Below are 27,411 nucleotides of genomic sequence, written 5' to 3'. Positions count from 1 at the left end.
AAATTCTGTAGAATTTTCCTTTCTTTTTAAAATGGCTGCAGTCCAAAGTGGCACACATAGTACCTGAATATTTTAGCAGGGTTTCCTTCTGAGAACCTGTCCCCGTAGAAAGCCCAAAGTGATATTTATAATCCCCCTTCATAAAAAAAAGTCTCCAAATGGCATTTAAAAAAAAAGTTTCTTGCCCCCATCCTGGTTGAAAAGGCAGTTTGGGGGGTTGGCACGGCTGCTCTTTCAGAGAGAAAGGCCACTGGTGCACATTGGCTGTGTTCTTAATTGTCTTTTAAAAAGCTCTTGTGTCAAATACCCAAGCAGCCCTTTCAGCCATAATTCTCTTTTGAAAAGCAACTTTGAATTTCCATCACGGAAGTGTTTGGAAAGAGAAACCTGTGCACCCCGCTCCTCTCAGTTACATGTGCTCTCCTTTGGATCACATCTGTCGATTTAATAGATTGGGAAGCTACTGCTGGGCAAGTCCAATACTCACACCCTGTAGGTGGGGCAAAGACTACATTGTTGATCTTGAATACAGAAGATCCCTGTTGAAATCCCAACTCCAGCCTTTGTTCCTTTGTTTATGGCATTTGTCTAACCTCCTTCCCAAAGGAAATTGCTCAAGATGTCATATAAGACCATGTTTTTAATCCATGTTTATAAAAATAGTGGAATAATAATACCACCACAAAGATCCATGACCTTACTTAGGCAAGAAATAATTTTGTAGGTTGGTCTGCCCTCCAAGGCTTGTTGTGAAGCACCACTGAACTTATTGAGCAGGATACAAATCCAACAAGCATATGAATAAAATCTTCATCGCTTTCTGTGCCATATTTATTCAAGTCTGGGAAGTATTCACGTCTCTCCCTCTCCCCCACACACACACACACACAAACACACACAAACACTGTTTTGTGCACCTCCACAGCTCAGCTGTACACACATACCCTGAGCTGGGCCCATGCTGTTCTTGCCTTTTACACCCAAGACCTCCTGCCCCGTGGCCATTCCAGATCAGAAAGCCAGCACAAGAGGGAAGACTGAAGCTCCTCCTATCCCTGCACTGCACCCCTGAACCAAATTGGGCCTAGGCAACTTGGAAACCTAGTTCCTCAACAGCACATATGACATGTTGGTTTAACCTTCAGTATTGGCCTCATACCTCATGAGAGCCAGCATGCTGCATGGTTAAGAGGGGCAGAGTGTAATCTAGAAAATCAGGTTTAATTCCCTACTCCTTCATAGTCTGCTGGGTAACCTTGGACCAGTCACAGTTTTCTGAGAACTCTCAGCTCCACCTTCCTCACAAAGTGACTGTTGTGGGGAGAGGTAGGAAAGCCGATTATAAGCCACTTTGAGATGCCTTAGAGCAGTAGTTCTCAACCTGGGGGTCGGGATCCCTTTGGGGGTTTAATGACCCTTTCAGAGGGGTCACGGCAGGGCGAGCAGCTTGGCTGGGTGGGGTGAGATAGAACGTTAGCTTGTCCGGAATAGCGGAAAGGAGCAAGATTGGCATGGTGGGACAAGAGGCAAAACTGAACTGAGAAACCCCAGGGGGGGAAACAATTTATTGACAATCATGAACAATGGATCTTCATGCCATTGGTCAGTTTCGATTTAATTTCTGTGAAAGAACACGTGTATAATTTTATGGTTGGGGCTCACAACAATATGAGGAACTGTATTAAAGGGTCACAGCATTAGGAAGGTTGAGGACCACTGCCTTAGAGTAGAGAAAAGCAGGGTATAAAAACCAACTCTTCTTCTTACCCACTTAAAACTAAATTTCCCCCAGGCTTTGTTGGTGGGAAAACACTCAGCCAGAGAACAGGAGAAAATCCTGTCCCATACTTTCAAGAAGATTCCAGAGGTTCTGCCTAGTTGAATCCTCCACCAGTTTAAACCTGGAAGTAGCAATCTATCAACATTCTATAAGAGCATAAGAAAAGCCGTGTTGGATGAAACCAATGCCCCATCCAGTCTAACACTCTGTGTCACACAGTGGCCGAAGGCTAGGTGCCATTAGGAGGTCCACAAGTGGGGCTATTCTGTCATAACCCAAAGTCTAACCTTGTAAAGATTATACTCTTGGGTTAGTGCATGGCATCATAACTCTGCATGCCAAGTGCTGGGTCTTGTAAGGGTGTGCTATTGCTCTTATGTACACTTCTCCAATGATTATGGGTTCCCATTGTTCAAAAGAGAATGCTGACAGCTGAAGATAAGTGACCTGGCCAAGACCACAAATACATCTGTATGCAAGACAGAGGTAGGGTCTGAGCCTTAAACACCAGGATGCCCCTTTGACTGCTGCAACATTCAATTCATAAAAGATAACTTAGAGAGGCCAGCAAATGGCTTTCTCATGCCACAAACCAAATGCAAATATGAAAATAAAGAGTCTGAGACCCAACTCTCTGTTGCTTATTTCCTTACAGCACCTTCACTGATCTCTTAACTGTGTTTTGGATCACCCACTTCCTTCTTCCTGAAGAAAACAATAATTTAAAAATATTCTCATCACAAGCATCTTTAATGAGATCCAGTTTGATGTAGTGGTTAGGAGTGCGGACTTCTAATCTGGCAAGCCGGGTTCGATTCTGCGCTCCCCCACATGCAGCCAGCTGGGTGACCTTGGGCTCACCACAGCACTGAAAAAGCTGTTCTGACCGAGCAGTAATATTAGGGCTCTCTCAGCCTCACCTCCCTCACAGGGTGTCTGTTCTGGGGAGAGGAAAGGGAAGGCGACTGTAAGTCGTTTTGAGATTCCTTCGGGTAGAGAAAAGTTGCATATAAGAACCAGCTCCTCCTCCTCCTCCTCTTCTTCTTCTTCTTCTTCTTCTTCTTCTTCTTCTTCTTCTTCTTCTTCTTCTTCTTCTTCTTCTTCTTCTAATCCATGCAATCCAGTCCTCTCTCTCATTCATCTGGTAGCCCATAGTGCCAGTTGTTTAGTCCATGCAGCCAGATATTACTGTTTCTAACCATCTTGCTTTACCTTAAGGTTAGAAACAACAAAGATATAAAATTTCAAATGTGCAGCAGCTGTCCTGCCAACTGCCACCCACCATCATCCATGAGCTGGCCTGCCTCCATCATCTCTAGTTCTCCATGCTATGCAATCACCCATGTGGATCCCAACGATCCGTTGGAGCAGACAAGGAATATGTCCCCCAAATTCTTCTATACTCATCTGCCTGTATGCCAGCTCCAAAACACATCCCACTTTTGGTAGTGCCTGGAGATCTCCCACAATTATAACTGATCTTGTAATCATGGGAGAGCTCTTCAGGCCACAAAGATAAGTACCCCTGAAGAAAATGGCTGCTTTGGAAGATGGACTCTGTGGACTTCCTTCCCTCCACAAACCCCATCTTCCCCATGCTCCACCTTCAGAAGAACCAGGAATTTCCCAACCCAGAGTTGGCAACCCTATCTCAGTTGCACCTTATATAGCTAGCAAAGAAGCCACAACTCTTTACAGCAGTGGTTCTCAATGTGGGGGGGGGGGCGGGACCCCTTTGGGGGTCAAATAACCCTTTCACAAGGGTCGTGCCACTGTTGCTGCGAGATCGGCATGGTGGTACAAGAGGCAGAACTGAACTTAGAAACCCTGGGGGAAAATAACATTTATATACAATCATGAACAATGGATCTTCACGCCATTGGTCAGTTTTGGTTTAATTTCTGTGAAAGAACATTTGCATAATTTTATGGTTGCGGGGGGTCACCACAACATGAGGAACTCCATTAAAGGATCACGGCATTAAGAAGGTTGAGAACCGCTGCTTTAGAGGTTGTCATGGAGCATTTCGCTCATCAAGAATATTCGAGGTTTTGCAACACATAAGCCAGTATCTCTATCTGCCTCTCAACCATATATAAAGTTTAACCCATATAAATTTTCTTGTAGTGATAACAAATAAGATCTTTTGAAATAACTACTCCCCGTCTTATCCAGAAGCAGAAGACTTGTTTCTGTTTTGTGTCTGGTTCCTATGGGCATACCACCACATTTCCTTTCACAAAAGGGGTGAGTGGGTCAGATTTCATGAAATCATCTCCAGATAGACACACATGCACACCCCTGGATAATTGCACTTTGACCCTTAATGGCTATTTCTGTCCCTCCTGCAACTAATTGTCCTTGGTCATTATTTGCTAGAGAGGCAATCTTTCCCTCTGTGGCTGACAGAAACTCCATGAGAGGAGATTAAAAGCCCTAAGCACTTTTCTGGAATATGATGCAGATGAATTTTTTACCTCTCCTTGCAACTTGAAAAGAACATTTATTGTAATTAACACTCCATGGAACGGATACAGTTGCTTACCACAGCCTCCTCACTACTTACTGTGAGTACAGCTTCATAAATGGGAATTCCCTGCTGCTCGCAAAAAGGCAGGAGCCACATCCCCACCCCCAAGTGCAGAGCAGCATTTGGGGAAGGGCTGTGGATCCCCACCGTCATTCATTTAAAGACTTTCTGAATTGATTGGCTCTCCTGAATTACATTTCTTTGCTCTTATTATGCACCAGATTCTAGTTTTGTGGATGTCTATGATAACCACAGAGCCACAAATAATGAAACTGTGGGCTAGAAATAGGATGGGGGAAATCTCATTCCTTGGCCAGAAGTGTCACCTTCCTATGCCAGTTGGGGGCACAGAGTAACTCGATCCCCAAACAGTTCTTCAATTCACATATGTGGCTACAGAATTCTTTTAATGAGATATTAATTTTCTGTCTGCCCGAAACACATGTACTCCTTCATTTGGATAGGCAACTTCTAGGGGAACGGATGTGTAACGAAGGTTAGAAAATTAGTTACTCAGTGAAAGTGCAGTTGGGAAGGATTCCGGTCCCCTCCCCACAACCTCCCTTGGCTGCTTAATTAATATGATAAATGTGTTATGCTTAATACAGCGAACTTAGGCACCCATGGTTAGAATACCTTTCTCTCTCTACACACACACATACGTAGGTAGGTAGGTTTGTAGGTATGTACATTCATACACCCACGTTTCCCAAACAAGATGCTTCGTCTTAAATTTCCATCCATATATTTACCTGGCATCATGAATTTCCATCTTACAGTCTTCAGTGGTTACCACTGATGATACACCTTAAGAGAGGCTTTTTTACATGTGTGACTAAGGTCAACTGGGGTAGCCACCAGTGATGAAAACGTTGGAATAGTGACCTGCTGCCATTGCCTTCCCTGACTGCCAGGAGAAAGCAGCTTGGCTGCACAGCAGAGACGTATGCCTTTGCCTTGCAGCCAAAAACAGGCAGTGCCAGGACTTGTGAGGGGAGGATTTCTCTGTCTCTCTTTTCTTCCTTCTTTCCTTCCCCTCGCAAATACATTCACTCTTACGTTGTCGATAGCACAAGCGCTGACGTGTTTTACCACAGCACCATTGTAGAACTATTAAAGGGAGTGCAAACAGTGCCTGAATGATGGTTTGATTAATCTAGCGTGGCCATCAAAAACATTACTAGACCGATAATTGTTATGATCACGGCAGCATCTATGCTTCTCGCTGTGATGGATGGTGTGAATAGATTTGGGTGAATATGCTTCATGGACCTCACGGATGGATATGTAACCAGGAACCAAGAAAGAAAGGCACTTGCCATAGTGGAACATGCAGTGGAAGATTTGGATATGAAAATTACGCCAGATTTATGCCAAAGATTTTCCTACTCTCTGAAATGTTGTGAATGTGATATAGACATAACTCATGTTTTGACCGAGAGCATATCATCGTTTTTTGCAAAATTAGTTGCACAAAATTATTTTTTCCCAAGGGCCTTATTACCTGCCTTCCCTTTTCCAGGAGACAAGCTTATGTTGGTACAAACATTTGGTTTTGAAAGTACTTGTTGTGATGACTTGATTTGTGCCCCTGAGTATCACATGTGTTTAAAATGGTAACAGTGGGAATCTTTTCCTTGCTGAGATTGAATGGTTATTTTTAAAGGGAAAAAAAGCATGGCTCCCAAAATAACTCTGAGACTATTTTAACCATATTTATTTTGCCAGTCTTAAACACTGAAAAGATGAGAGTCCAGTGGGAATTGGCGGGTGGTGGAAGGGACACATCGGCTGACTTTGCTGCTGTTCGTGGACAATACTAAGTCTCTTCTTTTTATCTCATGGAAAGTATTTTTCTCAATGTTTTCTCTTTTATACTTGCTGCAGAATGCAGTGCGTCATAATCTTAGCCTTCACAAGTGTTTTGTGCGAGTAGAAAACGTTAAAGGGGCAGTATGGACAGTGGATGAAATAGAGTTCCAAAAACGAAGGCCACAAAAGATCAGTGGGTACGTCCACCATGTTTGAACTTCTTAGCCTAGCTTGGATCATGCTTACAGTTTTAACATAGAGGCTTTGGCTGCTAGATGGTGTCATAGATCAATTCAGGTTGTTTCACCTTGCTTCCGTCAAGGGAAACCACAGAGAGCATCTCATCACTACCGTTTGTATGCCCACCGGTCCCCTCCGCCCTTGCTTGCTTGGTGTTTGTTTTGCATCACATGCTAGTAGCTCTTAGGTGGCAATGCATATTAACCCTCACAATCCATTGGCTTATGCTTATTGCATTTTATTTTCTTTTTCCTTTCCCCTGTTATTTGATGTCTGTTCTATTCCCCCCGATCCCGTGTCCCTTTGTTTCCACTTCATCTCCTTTGCTGCTGATCTTGTCCCAGGGTGCTATTCGCACCAACCTATCCCTGCATAAGTGCTTTATCAGAGTAGAGGATGAGTTTGGGTCCTTTTGGACTGTTGATGATGAAGAGTTTAAACGTGGCCGTCATATTCAACGAGGCCGTCCTCGAAAAATCTGCCCTGATGAAAAGGTTGGCAAGCTTGTTACACAGTAAGAGCTTTTACTTGCTTTGTGTGGGTGTGCGTGCACTTTTTTTGTTTGCTTGTTTGTTTGTTTCCGTTGCTTTTGCTTTGCATGAGTTACCCATTTCATGTAGATGTGCATTTCACACAATAGAGGCGTTCTCCCTTGCTGCCGAAAACAGTCTTTCCCTTTAAACGTCATGGCTATACACGCATTGTTGTGCTTTCCCTCGCAAATGCCCAGCTAACGCTTTCTGATATGCTTATGGTGATGTTTGCATCAAACGCAGGAATACCGATGTGTTCTTTCTTACGCTACTAGGTAATGCCGTAGAGCCAATCAGCAAGCTGACTTTATATTGATAATTTAAACTGTTCTTGTTTCTCCGCGCTCCGTATACAAAGTTAAATTGCTGCAATCAACAACTCTAAAAGAAAAATCAAATCTGTTTTTACAGCAGTACATTGTTTCCAGATCTCAGAATGGTATATACTGCGGGCAGTCGTTTAGCAACGGCAGCTGGATACCTAAAACATGAGTTTGCATGTTGCGGAGAAAGGCAGTGTGGAAGTTAAAAAACAAAACAAAACAACAACCTATACATATTCAGTATATCTAGTAAATTAAATATATTAAAGAAACAAAAACACTAAACATAAAAGCAAGTAATTTCAATTAAGACCATCTCCCCGTACCCCAATCAGGCATTCTATGCTTCTTATCTTGTTCCACCCTTTTGCCAGGCCCCAGCTAGGATTTGGTCCCGTGGAATCACAATTGATCTCCAGACTGCAGCAATCAGAAAAGGCTGCTTTGGAAAGTGGGCTCTGTGGTACTATACCCCACTGAGATTCCTCCCACCCCCAAATCTACAGGAATTTCCCAGCATGGAGCTGGTAACTCTATCCTGTGCTTGGGCTGTCACTAATGATTTTCAGCAAGCACTGTTATGGGTGGTCCAAGAGAAGTTGTAGACAGGGACATCCTATAGGATGCTGTTTGCCAGCTATCATTATTTATTTATTGAATGGTCCACGTGTAGCCAGGAGATCCGAGGATTGTCTGGCAGCCAGCAAAAGGACATTTGGAGGTGGTTTGCCATTTCCTGCCTCTGCGTCATGACCCCTAAAAGAATATGAACACTTGAAATGTGTTCAACAGCAAAACCTAAATGAAGCATACTACACGGCTTACAGCAGAGGTCGTCAAACTGCGGCCCTCCAGATGTCCTTGGCAGGGGCTCATGGGAAACGCTGGCAGGGGCTCATGGGAATTGTAGTCCATGGACATCTGGAGGGCCGCAGTTTGACTACCCCTGGCTTACAGCATGTTTGGTCTCATATTGGGTTGGATCCAGCCAGATTTTTCACTCAATCCTGGCAAATTCCCTTCCTTGCTATAGCCCTCATCCCAAATAATTTTTGTTCATGCAGGTCCCATCATGCCCAGCATAGCAGTTTTTGGTGGTCAAAGAGGGATCATTAATTCCTTTTTCACCTGCTAAAAAGTTGGCTTGATCAACAAGCCCTTCCTTTCCCAGATCAGACCATGTTCTTCTTAGGGTTAATATGTAAACTGCAGAGAATCCAATACTTAAACTTCTGGTCACTCACATTCTCTAGTACATGAACTGCCTCTCAGTAACTTGTATAGAGCGTGTGTGTGAGAGATGGGAACCAACCTTTAACACTACTAAAAGTACCCAGGTTATTTATGTAAAAAAGATGTGGATGAAGTAGTTTAAGAGGTAACTAATCTAAAAAGGGGTACTCAAATGAGCCAGAACCCCGTCGTCTTTCTGGCCACCACTGGCTTTGTTGCCAAGCAACTGATCCAACATCATCTCTCCCTACCATAAGAAAAAAAAAATCTTGGTACCCAAACTTGCTGGGTTCATAATTTTCAAACTGTTTGCATTAGGTTGAGCCCAGAGCTCCCATCCTCAGAGGAGGCTGCCCGCTGCATCTCTGAATGATATATTGTTCTTGGAAGTACATAATTCCTGTTTTCTGTCTGCATCTTATATGCATCTTCCAATGCAGATCCAAGCATAATTTTACCTGCTCTCTGTGGAATGTCATCATTCTATACAAGATGCTGGTATTGAATCCTTCCAAACAGAAGGCATGACTGCAAGAACAGTATTTCATATAGGAAAGCAGGTCCTTGATGACCCACCTGGATTAGAAGGTGCAGAAGATCTCTACCATTTTGTTGCTGCATAGCCAGCCTGGATGGCTGTTTCTGACTTTTACATGCCAAAAGCAAAATAATAATAATAATAATAATAATAATAATAATAATAATAATAATAATAATAATAATAATAATAAGTTGTGGGTATAAGAGTGAAATGTACCTTGGATTTTATCTTCAGAAGAAACAAGTGAGTTCAATATGTAGCTGAGAAATTATTTTTAACACTTATGTGGGAAAACTTACCCATGAACAGGTCTTGCGCAGCTGTGACAATGTTGAAATGACCTACCCACATTGATGGGGATCTAGCCCATGGGCTCGGTACCCCCGGGTACATTAGCCTTGTTCCCATTTGTTGCCGTTCCACGGGAATGGTAAACGTGATTGGCCACTGCCTTCATGGGTGGGGTCTTTAAACATTCTCCTGGCTAAGGAACTCAGAGGGCAGCACTCCAGACACCTTGCATCGAAAGAGGCAGTCACTTTTTAGAGTTCAGGTACAGTGAAAGAGGACGACAGTGAAGATGCAGACTGATTAAAATAGCCATGTAAGACTATGTAAGGTTGGGGCAAGAAAAGTAAACGGTTTTCCCCTCAGTGAGGGAGAAAGCCTGACCTTCTTGAAGATCAAGAGTTGTCTGCATTTAACTTTGCTCTTTCCCCCCCCACCCCTTTATATGTCTCCCTTGTTCAGAAGCCCTTCGCTTATTAAAAACATGCAGACCAGCCACACCTACTGCTCACCTCTCAGTGCTGCTTTACAGGTAAGATTAATGAGTGTGGCAAATATGCCACATAGGCGTGTGTGTCTTCCCCAACTCGTTTCAAAATATATTAGCCTTGCTCTAATTAGATATTAAATTTTAATTCCGTTAAACTTTTTTCTTAAGTGCATAAAGCATCATGGTCCCTGGAGGCAAACACATATCAGGCTGCTTCAGCATTAGCTAGATGCTTAGCATTTTGAATATTGTGACAAAAAAATTAAAAGTTCACTTATTAATATTTATCAGCAGTATCATAATTTCCATCCTCTTATTTCAGAATTTCACTTGAGGCAAAAATACCACAAGTGTAATTACTCTAGCACAGCTATTAATGTGCTGAATGATAGGATACTGTGTCACATGACCTTCTATTGTTCGTGGCTTTAAAGGGAAAGCAGATTTCTCCCCACACACATATCCATACATTATGGTGGAGGTTTTTCTTTCCTTTTAGGGGTCTTTTATATACACCGTTTTCTGTTGTTAAATAGCTAAAGCTGACAGCACAATGGAACGAAACAAAAGAGTTGTTAGTTTTTATATTCCCGACACAAAAAAATACTTCGTATTTGGTGATATAGATGAGACAGCCATTTATACATATACAAACGGGTAAGCCACTGTATGTTTTATAAACATGTACAAATCATTAAAAAGAAATTGTGTAACAGTAAGTTAAAATTTCCGATAAAATATTTTAATCTAATTTCCTTTGCCTGGTTAGTGTCTCTGTACACGAATCATGGCTATAACTAACCACTGTTTCTGTGACTGTCAGTACCGAAGGTGGTGTCTTCACCCTTCTTGTTCACTGCTTCTCAACCACTTCAAAGGCCTGTAGTTTTGCCACGTGCAGAGCACACATAACCACGAGAACAGTCCACCTCCAGTTGTCATCACTGGAAAACTCGAGAATGCATTTTAAGTTACTTGGCTTGCATGAATTAAAATGCAAGATATTTACCTTGTGATTCCATATCCTCATGACAACTCCCAGCTGGAATCAATAGTATTCTCCTGAAGCTACCTGGACTTGAAGCAGTCATCTTAAAAGAATGATTTCAACCAGCCTTTTCTAAGCTTTTGACTCTGGAAGAGCCCCTGAAATATTTTTCAGGCTTTGAGGAGCCCTGGAACTGGGCCGGAAGTGATGTCATGCCTCCTTGCCACACGCTGAGGAGGGGAGAGAAAGAAGACAGTTTGAGACAGGAGTAGGCATCCAGGCTTCATCTCCTTTCCCAGGCACAGAGTAACCATGCAAGAATACCACTCACAAGTCAATGGAAGCAGCTGGTTCCCTGATTTTATGGCAGTGCTGGGAACAGCGTGTGGCTAAGTCCATTAAGGCAGGATACTGGGGAAAGGCTGGGGAGCTCTCATGAAGCCCCAGGGCACCATAGTTGGGAATCCCTGGTTTAGACAATAGCATTCTTCAATGTTTTGTCTAGTCTACCAGTTTTAAACCAAGAATCAGATAGATCAGTGGTCCCTGATCCCCGTTCCGGGTTCTGGTACCGGTCCGTAGATCAGTTGGTACCAGGCCACGGCTCCTCCTCGTCTTCCTCCCCAGCTGCTGCCTTGGGAGCTGCCCTGCCACTCTGCCGCTGGCTCACCTTTGGTCCTCTCCAGCGGCTGCCATGGCTGGGGCTCCCCCTCGGCATTGCACTGTGCAGTTGCTGGTGGCAGCACCCACCGGCAGGTGGCGGGAAGTCAGGGGCGCCGGCAGGAGAGCAAGTGGAGCAGGGGCTCAGGCGGTGACGTCCCTTCGGCAAAAGACTACCCCCCCCCCCGGGCCTCAGTAAAATTGTCAAGCGTTAATCAGTCCCCAGTGATAAAAAGGTTGGGGACCACTGAGGTAGATTATGGTAATAACAGCCTACATCACCCTAGTTACTTGTGTATAAATGAAGCAACTGTAAATATTATTCCTTCAGGTCTTATTTTCCTTAGAGTCTTGTGAAGTACAGTGCGCAAACCATCCCTGTTGTAGCAAATGCTTATAAGCACTGGAGACTATAACAATGAGTTACGATGAGAAGGCCACTTTCAGTGGCATCCCTATGGAAACAGTAAAGTATGCACTGGACCTTAAGCCCAGGCCTACTTGGTTGAAATCTAACCGTACAGTCCGTGGGATCTCTGCAGAATTAACTGGTGTGTGCAAAGATCAAAACCAATTAATGTGACCTGCATACCAAGAAGAAGTCCTTGGACTTCACACGCACCCACTCATCATGCAAGCCCACCATTTCCATCCTCTCCTGAGGTGTGGTTTTCTTTGGTAGTGTGAAGTGAAACTCATGTAAGAAAAAAGCAGCTGGCTGAAGTCTTACCCCCATTACAGCCAGGGGCGAAACTGATGGTGTAGATTTTATACGCATTGTGTTTAATGCAAACCTAGCACAAACAAAATGAGAGCACCTTGGAAGTAGCTTGCGGCACTTGCACGAATGTCTGTTGCTATGGCTCCTCATGTCTTGTTCCTTGACCTGACAGGCTTCAATGGCTGAGAACAGTATACCTCTGTACACTACTGCTTCCATGGGAAACCCCACTCTGGGCAGTTTAGCCAGTGCTATGAAGGAAGAGCTTAATGGTGCAATGGAGCATGCGAACAGTAATGGGAGTGACAGCAGTCCAGGACGTTCTCCTATGCAAGCAATGTAAGTAAAGAGGAATGTTGCTGCTTGTCTCAATGTCGCTTTCCTGTCTCCCCTTTCCCCACCTGCAAAAGTTTAATTTTTAGTCCCAGTGCTCTACCTTTCAGAGGTGTTTCCGTTGATTAGGAGTAGAGACGCCATTTACCGGTTTCCACATTTCTATAAGAAACCAATAAGTACCAGAGTTCAATCTGCTTCCCCTAATATTAGTTATAAAATGGCCAACTTTTACCATCGAATACAAACGGTACATTTCTTCGTCAAAGTTAAATCTTTATATTTTCATTTTTTTAATGTTACTATTTAAAATTAAATCCTCAAGTATATTGAGTGATCTGCCAGTGGCTATTGGCCACGGCAGCTAAAATCTAGCAGGCAGGGGCTTCTGGGAATTGTAGTCCATGGACATCTGGAGGGCCGCAGTTTGACTACCCCTGATCTAGCCTGTTCCTTCAAAGACAGCCTAGCTACTCTTTTAAGATGGAAACAAACCACACACAAGATGGCTCTCAAAATGTTGTTTATGGGCTTCTGTTGGAACCTGAATGCTTAAGTAGGTGAGCTTAAAATAACCACACAGTACTTTTGTGGCAATGAGAAGAATGACTAGACTGTGGAGTGCAATGGGTTAGGTATAGGCAGTGTTTCAGCTAATGAAATAGGGACCATGGGTCCCCCTTTGCCCCCCCCAAAAAAAGAAAAATGCTGTTCTGATGTTCATGGGCATAAGGCAAGCGATCCAGAAGGATTGAATGAAAAACCTAGGTACATCCAACCCATTATTTAGTTAGGTGTATTCAAGTTTAGAGCCTCTTGTGGCACAGAGTGGAAAGGCAGCAGAAATGCAGTCTGAAAGCTCTGCCCATGAGGCTGGGAGTTCAATCCCAGCAGCCGGCTCAAGTTCGACTCAGCCTTCCATTCATTCTGAGGTCAGTAAAATGAGTACCCAGCTTGCTGGGGGGTAAACGGTAATGACTGGGGAAGGCACTTGCAAAGCACCCCGTATTGAGTCTGCCATGAAAACGCTAGAGGGCGTCACCCCAAGGGTCAGACATGACTCGGTGCTTGCACAGGGGATACCTTTACCTTTACCTATTCAAGTTTAGATGCATATAGTTTTGCTATTACGAGCATGCTGACATTTATATGAAGAACAACTCTGTGTTGGTTATTTACTTTCACGTGTTCAGTGGAAACTTTCAGATGTATGGAATAAGTATCATTCCATATGTGGCACAGGAAGAATGTGGTGATGCCACCAATTCATTGCCGTGCCTGAAGCATAGAAATTACATATTGGTTAGTTGTCATTTCAAAGAAAAACAGGGGCTGACCCAGTTTTATTCAAAATCCTTCCCTACATTATGAGAGGGACTATGAATGACTGAAACAAGCTGTATCTTAAAGTGTGACCATGAAATTATTGGTCCTATTGGCAAAAGATCACATAGCCAATTAATAAACTGGTTGAAAGAATTAATTTGTAGCCCTTCTACTTCAAAGCATTATGAATAAGGCATTGACAAAAGTAGGTCTAAATCAAAAGGTAGGAAAACATTAACCTAACGCCACCCTAATAATTAGTTGTGATGGTAATTAGCATTTAATGCTTTTTTTAAAAGTTTCCTACCTGCATAATATGTTGAGCAGGGGGTAGAGGAGAAAGGAAATCTGAAGCTCTTAAAACTTTGATATTTCAGCATTTTAAATCAGTGCACATTGTGCTTTGAAAAAAAATCTTTAAAGATGGCAACATTCGTTTTTAATTAATAATTAATTTGAACATTGTCTTTTGCCATTTACTTCAAAACATTTGAATGTGTTTAGCTTTTACAGGGATTGTTTGTGCAGTATTAATTAGCATTCCCAAAGTAGAACGACATGACACACTTTTAGCGCTGTTTCAATGGATTCCACTTGAGGCAGTTTTTAGTCACAAAAACGTTTGCACTTTTCCATGACAATGTTAAGGGCTTGATAGTTTCTTATATTGGAGAAGTTGCTGGGATGTGAAATTTTTCAGGTACGAGGCATCTGACTTTCGTGTCGCTAAAGTACTTAAATGATACACATGGGGAATCCTTGAAGCTTTCTTTCTTTTTTTTAGATGGTGTAGAATTATTGAAAATAATAAGACCATAGTGAGAATAAGCTTTTATAGCGAGAGGGCATTATTAATTACACTAGTGTGTGTGTGGGACTGCCAGACCCTCATTATATTAAACCATATTTGGGCAGGGCATGATGATGTCATGGGTGGGGCATTATGATTGAATAGTTATGTTAATAGTACTACTTCTGTACCCCACTGGGTATGTGCCACTTGGTATCTGTTTGTAATTCCTGTAGGTTTGAATGTATAGGCTATAGAGCAGCCTAAAAAATGTTAAATAATATAACTTAAGTATGTGCTACATGTAAAATACAGTTGTTGGTGTTCTCTCATCTCCAATTTACATGTGCAGCATCACAAGTAGTCGTACATAGAAGTCTTCCATTGTAGAAGCATGGTTTCTTCTATCAGCTATCCAGGGAAAAGTGATTTGTTTATTATCATACCATGAGCCCTTTGTTGATTTAATTAGTGTATCTACATCCTTCTCTCCAGAGGTGTTTACTGTGGGATAGGATTCGAAATTCTGTCGGGAGAGCTTGGGCTGAGCAGATAGGAAGATAGCAAGCAGCTAGTATGGAGTACTAACAGACTGAAACAATAAAAAATTAAAATCAAGCATACAGCGGTAGTATACAGCACTGGAATGTCCAATTAACAGCCAAATACCCCAAGCATCTATACAAATACACACCCACCCACACCAATATTCCATTCAAGAACAGAGACAAGAGCAAAATCGAAGTCTAAAAGAGAAGGTAGAGTTGGTCATAACAGTCAATGTATGCAGGTCTAGGAAGGGGCCTCAAAGTCCAGGTAGAAAACAATCTCAAAAGTTAGTTCTCGGGAGAGATACAATCTGAGTAGAATCACAGCAGGTAGAACTTAAAGCTGCTGCACAAACATGGATGGTTTGGATCACGTAAAAAGTACACCTTGGGAACAGGTTCTGGCTCAGATTTGCAGGGGTAATCAAACTGCGGCCCTCCAGATGTCCATGGACTACAATTCCCATGAGCCCCTGCCAGGGTTCACTCATGAGAATTGTAGTCCATGGACATCTAGCGGGCCGCAGTTTGACTACCCCTGAGTTATATGGTCAGTAACTTGCAATAAAAATAGCCTTGAGATTTCAAGCCAGGACACGGTGAACAAACAGGAATATACCTGGATTGGGCAAAGGTAAGAAGGAAGCAGATCTGATCATTTTTCCAAAGAAGCAGAAGGGGAGGCCTCCGGGCAAGGGGAAAACGTGTTAGAGGAATAGCTGCTTCCGTTATTGAGTAGCTGCTTTGGCAGGCAAGCAAAATAGTTCTAATTACGTTACTGGAACCGTTTGACTTGTTTATAGGAAAGTTTAGTCCTAAGTGCTAGGAAGATGTATGTGCTAAATTTACACTACGCGCTGACTTTATTTATTTATATTTATATACCGCCACTCTCAAGTGTCTCGCGGTGGATTACAAAGATCCATGAATGCAATAAAATAGTGCAGTAATAAACAAATCACTTTTCCTTGGATAGCTGATAGAAGAAACCATGTTTCTACTGTGATAGTTCCATGAAGGTCCTCAGCTCTCCCGGAGCTCATTCCAACAGGTCAGGGACAGGACTGAAAAGGCCCTAGCCCTAGTTAAGGCCAGGCTAACTTCCCTCGGGCCAGGTGCCATAGTAGGTTGTTACTGACTCTATACACTCAGATTTCTATTTTGCACAATACACTTAGCAAAATACACTTCCCAGGAATAAGGTAAATTGTTTTTAATGGTCCTGGTATATATTGGAATAGATCAAGCCTTAAACTTTTATCGCAAACTTGTTAACATGACAACTAAGCAAGTATAACACTCCAGCAGAAATCTTACTGCCGTTCATTCATTGTATTTTATGACGTATTGCAATGCATCTGCTTCCATCTCCCCCCCCCCCCAGTCATTTGAAACATGAGAAACTAGTTGCATAATTACAGCTGGAGGACATGGCGCTTTTATTCGGACATGCTTCAAAGATAGCCACTGAGCAAACGGCTGGGTGCTGTGTGAGGCCACAGTGGCATTAAACAAGTTAGCTTTATTAAATGCGTTTCTCTTCCTGAAGTGGACAAAAGAATTAGTCAGATGTGAAAAGGAGGAATCTGCAGTCACTGAAGTTATTTATAGTTAACCCTTTTTTGAAACAAAACAAAAAAAATTCCATCAAAAGGGAATGGTGGGAAATGCTTGAGACCAAGTAAGGAAAATGAAAGCATTTTTGAATTCTAATGCCAGCCTTTGCATCTTTTATCCCCCATTTCCAGCTTTTTAAGATGCTTTATTTTCTACTGGAATTCAAAGCAGTGTATACAGCATAACAGAATCCACCCTCTCGAGTCTGAAAGATTTCTAAGCATAGTTACAGCCTTGATTGAGTTCAGTGGACTTAAAAGGGTCCATCTCTCAATATGATTGTACAGTCTGAAAATACTTGAATAGTATATGAATTAACACATCTACATTTTCACAGGCCTCATTAATGATCAAATAATAGCCAAAAGGCACCATGATAGTTTACAGTTTGCTCGGAAGCTCTGCGCCTGCGTGTTTGCGCCCACTGGTGAGCACCGCGTTGAAAGCATCGCTCTCCTTCCCTCCCCCAATCCCTGGGCCTCCCTCTCCCCCCCTGATCCCTGGTCTGAAAAAGATTATAGAATCATAGAAACATAGAGAAGGAAGGGGCCATACAGGCCATCTAGTCCAACCCCCTGCTCAACGCAGGATCAGCCCTAAGCATCCTAAAGCATCCAAGAAAAGTCTGCATCCAACCTTTGCTTGAAGACTGCCAGTGAGGGGGAGCTCACAACCTCCTTAGGCAGCCTATTCCACTGCTGAACTACTCTGATTGTGAAAAATCTTTTCCTGATATCTAGCCTATATCATTGTACTTGTAGTTTAAACCCATTACTGCGTGTCCTCTCCTCTGCAGCCAATGGAAACAGCATCCTGCCCTCCTCCAAGTGACAACCTTTCAAATACTTAAAGAGGGCTATCATGTCCCCTCTCAACCTCCTTTTCTCCAGGCTGAACATTCCCAAGTCCCTCAACCTATCTTCATAGGGCTTGGTCCCTTGGCCCCAGATCATCCTCGTCGTTCTCTTCCTTTCAATTTTATCTACGTCCTTCTTGAAGGTTGGGGACCACTGCCCATGCCAGAATACTGCTTTAGGAGTAGGGAGGGAGTAAAGAGAAATTGAACGGGGCGGGGCGGCAGGTATTCCTCTAATCCTACCTCCACATCTAAACCCCATTCAGAAGTTGCTTTACTCCAATATGAGGAAGTACTAGAAACTGAGAATGGTGCATAATTTGAGAGCCTTGGATAGCTAGCCTTTCCTGGTTTCTATTTTTAGCATATTGCCATGTCTTGGGCCTCTTCTGCTTTGAAAGCACCCCCACACCAGCTCTTTAGTACCCCCACACCAGCTCTTTACCAAGGGAGGATAAGCAGCCTGCGACTCCATACCCTGGTTATTGTTTATATAGAGTTCTTTAATTATTCCAATTTGTGTGGAGAGAAAATTTTATAACTGCCTTCATAGTCTTCATAGTGCCTGCTTTGTCTGAATTAAAGTGAAACCGATCATGAAACCTTCATGATTGTGTCCATGCTTGGCTCTTATGGCCCTTTCCTGCATGCCCAGAGAAATGCCGATCCCCACTTTGGGATCAGGAGGCAAATTTAATCCAGGCCAGACTGGCCATGAATTTGGGATTTTTTTTGGGGGGGGAGCATCATCTGGGCATGGAATTAGGGTCACTGTAGGTGGACAGATAGTTGTGGATTTCCTGCATTCTGCAGAGGGTTGGACTAGATGACCTGGAAATCTCTTCCTACTCCATGAATCTATGATAGAAAAAAGAACATGAACTCTTGGTAATGTTGTCTCCCAAGGAATTGGAGGAGGTTTTCCAAAGAGGAGTTGATTCGATTATAATTACTCCTCAGTATTGTGACATAGTCCAAATTTACCTTTTTCTAGAAACCACCGGTTGTATCGTACAGGCATTTGGTGATAGAAAACAGATCTTCCTTTGCCTTCATCTTTAACATCCTCCTGTGACTCCTGAATAGGCATTGCCAGGGAGACCCTTGCGGGCAAAACATCTGCCAGATTGGGTACAGTAGTGAGGAGTGAAATCGGGCTGGATCATGTTCTGCAGGATACAATCCCATGAGTTTGTACCAACACTCAAATCAGAGATGACCCTTTAATTCTATATACCTTTACTGATACCTGTATTCAGGCTTTTACTACATAGCAATCCAGGCAGTTTAATGGGTTGCCAGGGTACATCTGCAACCATAACAATGAAATGATCTCCTTCTTTCCCAAGTACCAATAGTTACAGCTGCTTCCATGTTTACATCAAAGGATTATTCCTCCAATATACATATGGCAAAAAGTTCAGAGAGAAGCATCGCTGCGTGTGAATCAGTGCAGCAGGCTGACACACAGCGGTTGTCAAACTAATGCCAGATCTTTTGCCTCCTGTTCCTCAGAGAGTTCCTATGTTCAGAAACAAAACATTGAAAGCAATGTGTAGTTGTTTGGAACATTAAACCAATGAGCTAGCAGTTGTAAGGATGATAGCTTGCCTGGTCTGTTTAAAGTAGATTAGATTCAAAGTTACTCTTGCAAAAATGGAAGGCACTTCTGTTCATGGAAGTTGTTCCCATTTCCCTGGGATTCACCGCAATCTTTTGGGGTAGTGCAGAGCACTGCAGAGGGGATGTGAAGGCAGCAGAAACCTATCCTGGAAACAAAACCCAGCAGGGAACCTTTGGCTGGAAGTAACAGAAAAATGAATAAATACCTTCATACAAATCAAGAATTTGTATTGAAGAAAAGACTTGCCAAGGTGTTCTCAACTCTTGGTAGAAGATTGGTGCATTCAGGATATCGTGAGAGTTCCATCACCAACACAAATTAATGCTAGTTTGTAAATTCGGAGCACAGATATTTAGTTGTTAATGCCTTTGTGTGACTTGCTTGTTTTGCCCTCCATGGAAATTGTGATGCTAATCATTGTAACAACAGCAATTGATTCTTGGCTTCTTCTTGTGGCTTCCTTGTGATCCACTGGAAAAGTAGAATTTATGCTGAATGGATCCCTCTCTCCCTGCCCCCCCTTTCTCTCTCCCCCCCCCCTCTCCCTTTCTCTCTCTTTGACCTAGAGAAAAGGTGAGACTTTACTCACTACATCATCCAGTGTTTTAGACTATGTACATCCCTCTTTGGAAAGAGAGGGACTTAATGCTTTATTTTACGGGATTGTATTAAATCTTGATTATTCAGTAACCAAAGAGATTTCCAAAGATGGATTGTGTTATTACGGTATCTGTGATATTGCCAGTAAAATCAGACTTCCTTTCATAAAGTCTGTTAACAAGATACTACTTACTTGCAGAGGTATTTTGCATATCAAAAGCTACCAAATAACAACAAAGGGAAAGGAAGGGTAATTTGTATTTGTAAAGGGGGTTGTTGTGAATATGATTTACGGACAACATTTTTCAATTGTTATCCTGCCCATTTTGTATAATCAACCCCTGTTCCCCTGTGGGTAATTCACGTGCTCCTCTGTAATGAGAAATTTGGCAGATCTCATCTCTTTAGTGCGTCCTTAGTGCCCACCAAGAGCTGAGGATCATGTTCTGCCTTGTTTACAGCTGACAGTGTTATTATTCTCATTAGGACTCTGCTTTCTTATCATATTGTTGTGTTGAGCAAGCCTTTTCCTTTCCGTTTGTGTTTCCTGGCAGGGCTTTTCTTCCCTTATTGACAGTTTGTAAAAATATGCATTAATTTGGAGTTTAAAGCATGTATCATGGTGTCTCTTTGCTGTGTTTGCTTGAAGTTGATTAATGATAGAACCTCACTTGGGGTCGTCCTCTGGAGACTTGCCTCACAGGTTCTGCATGTTAACTAGAGAAGCAGAACACACAGCAGCCGATGATTAGCCCAGCCCCCAGAAGCTCAGGGGGCTGGTAAACCACTGTTTTTGCTTTGCAGATGCTTATTTCATTTATTTATCTGAAGATTGTATTAATCAAGCTAATGTGTCACTTGAGAGCATTTTCTCTAAACCCTAGGAAGAAACCATAGAGAAGCAAGGACCTCTCTCTCTCTCTCTCTCTCTCTCTCTCTCTCTCTCTCTCTCTCTCTCTCTCTCTCTCTCTCTCTCTTTGCTCCACTGAAGCTCAGTGTTTCTATTTGTGTGGGGTTTTCTTTTTTACTTTTGCAGTCAAGCTCGGATCCACCGTGCAGAAAAATACAAGGGGAGGGAAATTTTCACAAGCCTAGTAATTGTCTCTCCTTTTGTTATGATTGATTGTACTGGTGGCACATCTCTTCCTCATCAGTGGAAGTCATGGACTTTTCTGGATTTTCGTCACGCCTTGAGAAATTAAACCCCACTTTCTCCCCCAAAAGAGATCTACTGGGTGTGTTTTACAATCCCAAACTTAGTAGGGGCTTTTGTTTTACGAACCACAGTGTTCTCCAAATTGTTTGTTGCACTCTCCTATCGGCAGGCTTTAAAGTTAGCAGCTAGCCCATGCTTCTTCTTCTTTTTTTTTCCTTTCTGTTTTCTCACAGGCACCCTGTGCATGTTAAAGAAGAACCGTTAGATCCAGATGAAAATGAAGGACCACTATCCTTAGTGACCACAGCCAATCACAGTCCAGAGTGTGATCACGACAGAGATTATGACGACGAAAATGTAAACGAGGACATAGAATGAGTATGTCTGTGGTCAGGATCCTGTGAATGAAGATTATGGGGAGGGAGGAAAAAAAAAACACATACTTCAAAATTAGCTGTGAAATCTCTCCCCTTTATTGTACAGTCTGGAGGATACTCTCAGTCCATTTTGACAGCTATAAAATATGTTAACTCTTAGTGCCATCAAGTATCCCATTTGGGAGTATTTTTGATTTTTCTACTTTTTGTTGAGAAAAAAAAAGGAATTTGTACTCTGTGCATTGGATGGACTTGTTTGGTACTTGGGATTCCCTCTCGCAGTCAACATCAGTGTTGTAAATTTATTCAACCGATCCGCTTACCTACTATTTGGCAGCAGACTTTGGACTGCGTTTCTTCCAGTTTGGGACACTGAAGACATCAAGCTGAGCATGTACACATAGATTGCAGATCAAGCCTTTGCCCAGATTTTAAGGATTCCAATGGACAACATATTTGCACAGTATCGCATGTTGATTATCACTGCCTTTTCCTTTGGGTTTGTTTTTGTTTTGCTTCCATTTTGGGATGGGGAAGTAAGTCTGTGTGTGTGTGCGTGTGTGCGCGTAGGTACGTGCACAGGTGAGTATGTATACAGAACAGGGGTTCAACGAAAATCCTCCCCAACTTTTTAGTGTATAGCTTTGATTCCCCTCCTCCCCCCAACTTCTCCCACACCATTTTAAGTTCTGACCTCAGGCCTCAGGAGGGCCAGGGCCTTTTGAGGCTTAATGTTTTCTGTACTTTTTGTGATGAATGTTTATTAGGTGTTTTTATTATACAAAGCTGAATGTCCTTTGAATTGTTTGTAGTTCTTTTTATTTCCTGCCATTCATTCCGGTTTCCTTCAGACGGGGGTCACATTTTCTTTAGCTATGGAAAACATTCCATTTGGGGATATGCCCCCCTTTTAGAGAAAAAGGAAGGTTCTCGTGTCGCTGCTCTAATCCATGCGCAAAGTTATCTCCCAGCAGAAAGTCAAGGCAGTACTGCAAGGGTGAGAATGAAAGGCAAACCAGCAGAGAAATGGCATAGGCCGTGGAGCAAATTAATACCACAAAGCACTATATGTTGTCTTCATCGTTTTTTGGAGGTGGTTTTTGTTTTGCAGAATGATGGTTATTATCAAACATTACAGAACAGCACCAAAAAAAAAAACCCAACCTAAACGTGCAGCGCTTAACGGGGTTTGTTTTGTCAGTAATAAATTGTGCAACATCAGGCTATTCATGTGGTGAGTTTATGGGCCATCAGACACATCTGAGATATCTAAAATGACCCTCTTGCCTACCTAGACATGTATTATGGTTTGCACTTGCAAATAGGGATTGTAGAGCCATTGTGTATGGTTTTGCTTTGTGTTTTGTTTTGTTTTTTTGTTTTGTTTTTTACCAAGTCAGACAGTTCAAGGACTGCTAAGTAGAATCCAATTCTTTTGGCTATTCATTAGATTTCAGGTGGAAACGTGTTGGGAAGTCAAGAATGCTCACTAGTCATAAAGTGTTAATACTTTTCACTGGGCAAATTCGGCTAACTGCAGTTAAGATTGTTATGCAATAGCATACCAACCAGTATGGGGGGGAAAATGAACCATTGGAAACCTGTGGGTGAATTGCCACTGAGGGTTCTGTTGCAAGGGAACACTGTTCTTCAGAGCAAACGCATGCAGACAACTGCTGTTAAAGTGTCAGTAACCTTAATCACTGGACACAAAACAATTCTTGTCCTCCAACCACTTCTCTGTAGCTCACTTATTTATGTTGGACTATAGCTTTTTTTTTCTTTTTACTTTCCAAAGCCTTTCAGATCTTAATTTATACTCTACTTTGTACCTCCCCCCCCCTTAAAGTTACCAAAGAATATTACACAAAGGTAAATTATGTTCTCTGTTATATGCTTTATCTTATGAAGCCAAATATCCTCTTATTGTTGATCAAAGGAGGTGAAAGAGTTTAGAAGCAAAAATGACAAGATATGGGCTATGGCTAACCTGAGAAGGAAAAACTGCTCCTTTATTAGGGTATAATTTAGAAGACCAAGTAGATGGCTGAACCAAAGTTGTGTTTTTTATTTGTGTTCCTTTACCGTGACCAAATTAATTACTGAAATGAGAGAGCTTTTGAGGCTAAAGTTAGGGAACGGGATTAAGTGGGGGGAGCATCCGAGGGAAGCTTTCCACCTTGGGGGAAGGGGGGGAATACTGTTCCCCCCCCCAAAAAATTAAGAGTATCTGAGAAAGATGAGGAGACAATTCTATAATCTACAGAGGACTTTCCACAACTTAAACTGGGCCATCTAAGAATATCTCATAAAATTATTTAATCCTTTTCATTTGGTCGTTGGCCTTTACTAATCCTATTCACTTTGGTTAAAAGTCACTGCCAGGACAATTTATTTTTTAATTCGGTTTATATGCACAAGATTTTAGTGTGATGGCGGCTGTTGTTGTTTCCCCCCCCCCTTTGGTCAGCATCTTTCATGTGGAATAGCACTCCTGTCCCCTTGTAAGCTTTGATAACCATTCGAGTCAGTGGGAGAGTTGCCAGCAGCTTTCAACTGGATGCAGATTGTGTTCTTTGCTGACAGTTCAATATTTAAAGTCTTAATACTTTTTTTCATTTGTTCCTTTCCTGATTTTTTTTCCCATCTAGAGAAGGGCAGTCTGTAGTCACTTCAAACATTATCGAAACAAGCCTTGTTCAGGCAGCTCCATGACGGGCAGGAGGGAGCCAGATGGGATCTCAAGAAGGTATCCCCTGTGCTTCAAAACGGAGCGATTTTGCTGGTATTCAAAAGGGGATAAAAAAATCTGGTAGATTAGTTCATTCTCCGCATGTGTAGCTAGACATGAGTAAAGATAACACTTAGGGAATGAGTAAATAAAATTTTTTGAAAAAATACATTTCACTCAGTTGCACTTAGTTGTATGTCTTGCATGCATAGTCTAAAGACTGTAGCAAAATAATAAAAAAGAAAAGGAAATAAAAAGATTAGACTTACCATGCCATGCAGGTATCACTGTCCTGCAGAAGAACCAAGAGAAGAAAAAAAAATCTCAGGCTTTACATCAAGCAAACGCTATTTTTTACAGATTTCTGATTCTGTATCCCTTTGGGTATTTAAAAAAAATGCTCCTATCGGCTGGGGTTTATTATGTTGTACATATATAGCCCAAATGTGTCTATGTGATCCTTTTGTCTTTTTGATGGGTGGGAGATGGGGGTGGGGTGGCAGGGGAAGGATGGAGGGGAAAGTCCTTTTTTAAAAAAAATAATTCCTCAAAAGGAATAAATGCATACCTGTTTGTCAAACCACCTTTTGCTTTCTGTGCAACTGCTTTATATTAACTATTCTTTTTAAATGCTTTGTGGGGGGGGCGAAATCCTACTGTATGTAATGGAATTGCAGAATATGACGCACATGTATTTTATTTAGCTATCCTTGCTTTAAGACTATTGGATGACATTTGCTGACATGTGGGAGAAAATCCCAGATGCTTTGTTTTGGTTTTGCCCCTTATTTTTGGCTTTCAAAATGTAACATAGCTGACAGATGATGCCTCCTCCCCCCTTTATGGATCGAATGATTTTCGTACAGGTTTTGTTGTTGTTTTATGCTGTTCTTGGGTTTGTTTGTTTTTTAAAAAAAGAATACTTTCCTTACCCCACCCACCCACCCCCTTCTATGATCCTACCACTGCCTATTTCTGGCTCTCTTAAAGAAAAGAAAAAAAAAAGTTGTTTCAAAAAAAATGTTTTCTCCTGCTGCAGTAAATACTTTGCATGATGAATTCCAAGGTCACACTTTCAAAGTTTATCAGTGAAGTAGTGATTGATAATGAGAGTGTCAAAATTATTGAACTTTTGTATAAAGAAATACTTTACAAGGTGCCAAGATGTAAAGACAATTTGTTACATGTTTTCTTTTTCCTTTTTTTCTCAAAGGAAAGCATACATTATGAAAGTAGTACCATGTATCAGGTAAACTGTTGTCAGGAATGAGAGTCAAAGCCTACCTCCCCCCCCCCTTCACAAAAACATACACGGCTTTATAGATCTAGTGGAGACCACTTCCCTTCCCAGATAAATAAGCAATGCTGCTGTTAAACTAGTGTGAATTAGGAGTAAGGGTATTCTCTAGCACAGGGGTAGTCAAACTGCGGCCCTCCAGATGTCCATGGACTACAATTCCCAGGAGCCCCCTGCCAGCGAATGCTGGCAGGGGGCTCCTGGGAATTGTAGTCCATGGACATCTGGAGGGCCGCAGTTTGACTACCCCTGTGGACATTGTGAATGGAGGAGCAGGCCCACAGCTCAACTGCACGTCTCCCCCCCCCCCGCCCCACAAAAAAAGAGACAATACCCTGTACACAGCCCCTAAGGGATGGATGTAATGGTTACTCCTAAACAACTTCTTGCAATTATGGTGGAAGACACCCCCACATATCTGTGTTCCCTTCTCTGGATCAGATCAGTGCAATTCAGATACATAAAACATAATGGATTTCTTCATGAGTAGTAGGAAGAAATAGAAAGTTAAGGCCTGTGTTAAAGGCTGGGGGCTTTATATTCTCCCTTTGAAGAATCCAAGCATAGTACCCATAATTAGATATCAAGATAGGAAAAAGTAAGTGATGGGGAAAGGGAGGGAGGGGGATTATTCTACAAATAATACAGATCATTAGATATTTTATATATAAATATATCAAAGTTCTAAAAAGACTAATTTTAAACTATTGTAGTTTTCAGAATGCTGATGAGCTACATTCCTTATAGCATGGAGAATGTGTGTTAAACTCTTTTGAAAAGCCTTTGGTACCTTTTGATTAATGTCTCTGGATGGACTTTTTAAATGTTGCAGAAATAATTTCTCATTCTAGTCTTGGAGAGTTAACATTTGCAGACCTGTTCTCCATCTCGAACTAGCCCAGAGTAAGTTACAAGATTATCTCCTTCCCATAAGCCTTGATGAAAATGGTACAGTCCAGACTGTTAGCATGGTGCTTCATGTGTATGTGCTGCCAGTAACAAGATTCTCCTTTTTATTTTTTAACCTCTTTTTTTTTTGAGGCATACAAGAAACTCATTCCTTACATCAACTGTAATTCCATCATTCCATGTCTGTTGATGCAGACAATAAAATGTTGTGTAGTCAGTAATTATTACTGACATTATAGCATTCTCTAATGCAATAAAAGTGCTGGTTGTTCACACTGGTGATACATGTTCCCATGTGCAAAGTGTTTTGCTTTCCCTACACATTGGATTAACACTCAGGTCCACCATACTGACCTTACCTATGAAGGTAAGCAGGTAGCAAACAGACATGGATAGCCTGAACTAAAAGTGAAACCTGAATTGCATCCTTTTTGATGTAAGACATATTGTGTTTTTCACTTATAGAGGTTGGTCAAGGGAATGGTTATGCTAATCAGTCTTAGTTAAGCAGGGTGCTGCATGTATCCCAATTAATACTGTGAACTGGGGGCCCACCCACATACTGAATGTAATCCCAATCTTTACTTACTATCATAAGCTTCAATTGGGTAACTATGATTTTTTAATAATTCCTGAAAGAGATTAAACATAAGGGTAAGGACCAATGTTAGAAATACAATGAAGTTATTCCCTTAAATTCTTTAATCTCTGTACTGATTGCAAGAGAGGAAGATGGGATAGAGAGTAAATCATAGGAGAGGGAAAAAGTGACAGAAGTCCTTTACCACCATTACTTCAGCATGGTACCTCCTTATGCTGCTCAATGAGATTGAATGTAAGTTTGTGTGAAAGTACATTTCATTTGCCCTTCGGGAGTTCTTGATGGTCCCATTCAGGGATTATTGCTGAGTGCAATGGATGTGTGAACTGCAACATAGTAGATTAACAAATCTGCCACCTGTATGCTAGTGTGCCCTGACCTAGCTAGCCCAGGCTAGAACAAGCTCATCAAATCTTGGAAAGCTAAGCAGGGTTGGCCCGGGCTAATATTTCGATGAGAGTCCTCCATGGAATACCAAGGCCATGCCATGGAGGCAAGTAATGTCAA

At 42.0% G+C, this 27,411-nt stretch overlaps 1 protein-coding gene across 22 annotated transcripts in view; it reads left to right on the top strand.

Moving 5' to 3' along the window:
• The window catches only part of FOXP1 (forkhead box P1), a 613,965-nt gene extending 588,709 nt beyond the window's left edge, over positions 1–25,256 (top strand). For 17 of the 22 annotated variants that reach the window (XM_077325163.1, XM_077325165.1, XM_077325160.1 and 14 more), the window contains 4 exons: positions 6,707–6,876; positions 9,743–9,812; positions 12,312–12,478; positions 21,223–25,256. In XM_077325163.1, the coding sequence (XP_077181278.1) occupies positions 6,707–6,876; positions 9,743–9,812; positions 12,312–12,478; positions 21,223–21,367 (552 nt within the window). In that variant the 3' untranslated portion in view covers positions 21,368–25,256. Of the gene's footprint in view, positions 1–6,197; positions 6,320–6,706; positions 6,877–9,742; positions 9,814–12,311; positions 12,479–21,222 lie in introns of those variants that run through there. The other 5 variants (XM_077325181.1, XM_077325176.1, XM_077325175.1 and 2 more) reach the window with 2 other exon arrangements.
• The last annotated feature ends 2,155 nt before the right edge of the window (positions 25,257–27,411 follow it).

Source organism: Paroedura picta, chromosome 3 (genome assembly GCF_049243985.1).
Source record: "Paroedura picta isolate Pp20150507F chromosome 3, Ppicta_v3.0, whole genome shotgun sequence".
Classification (NCBI taxonomy): Eukaryota; Metazoa; Chordata; class Lepidosauria; order Squamata; family Gekkonidae; genus Paroedura; species Paroedura picta.
Note: the sequence above shows the minus strand (reverse complement) of the source record. Positions and strands in the feature narration are given on the sequence as shown.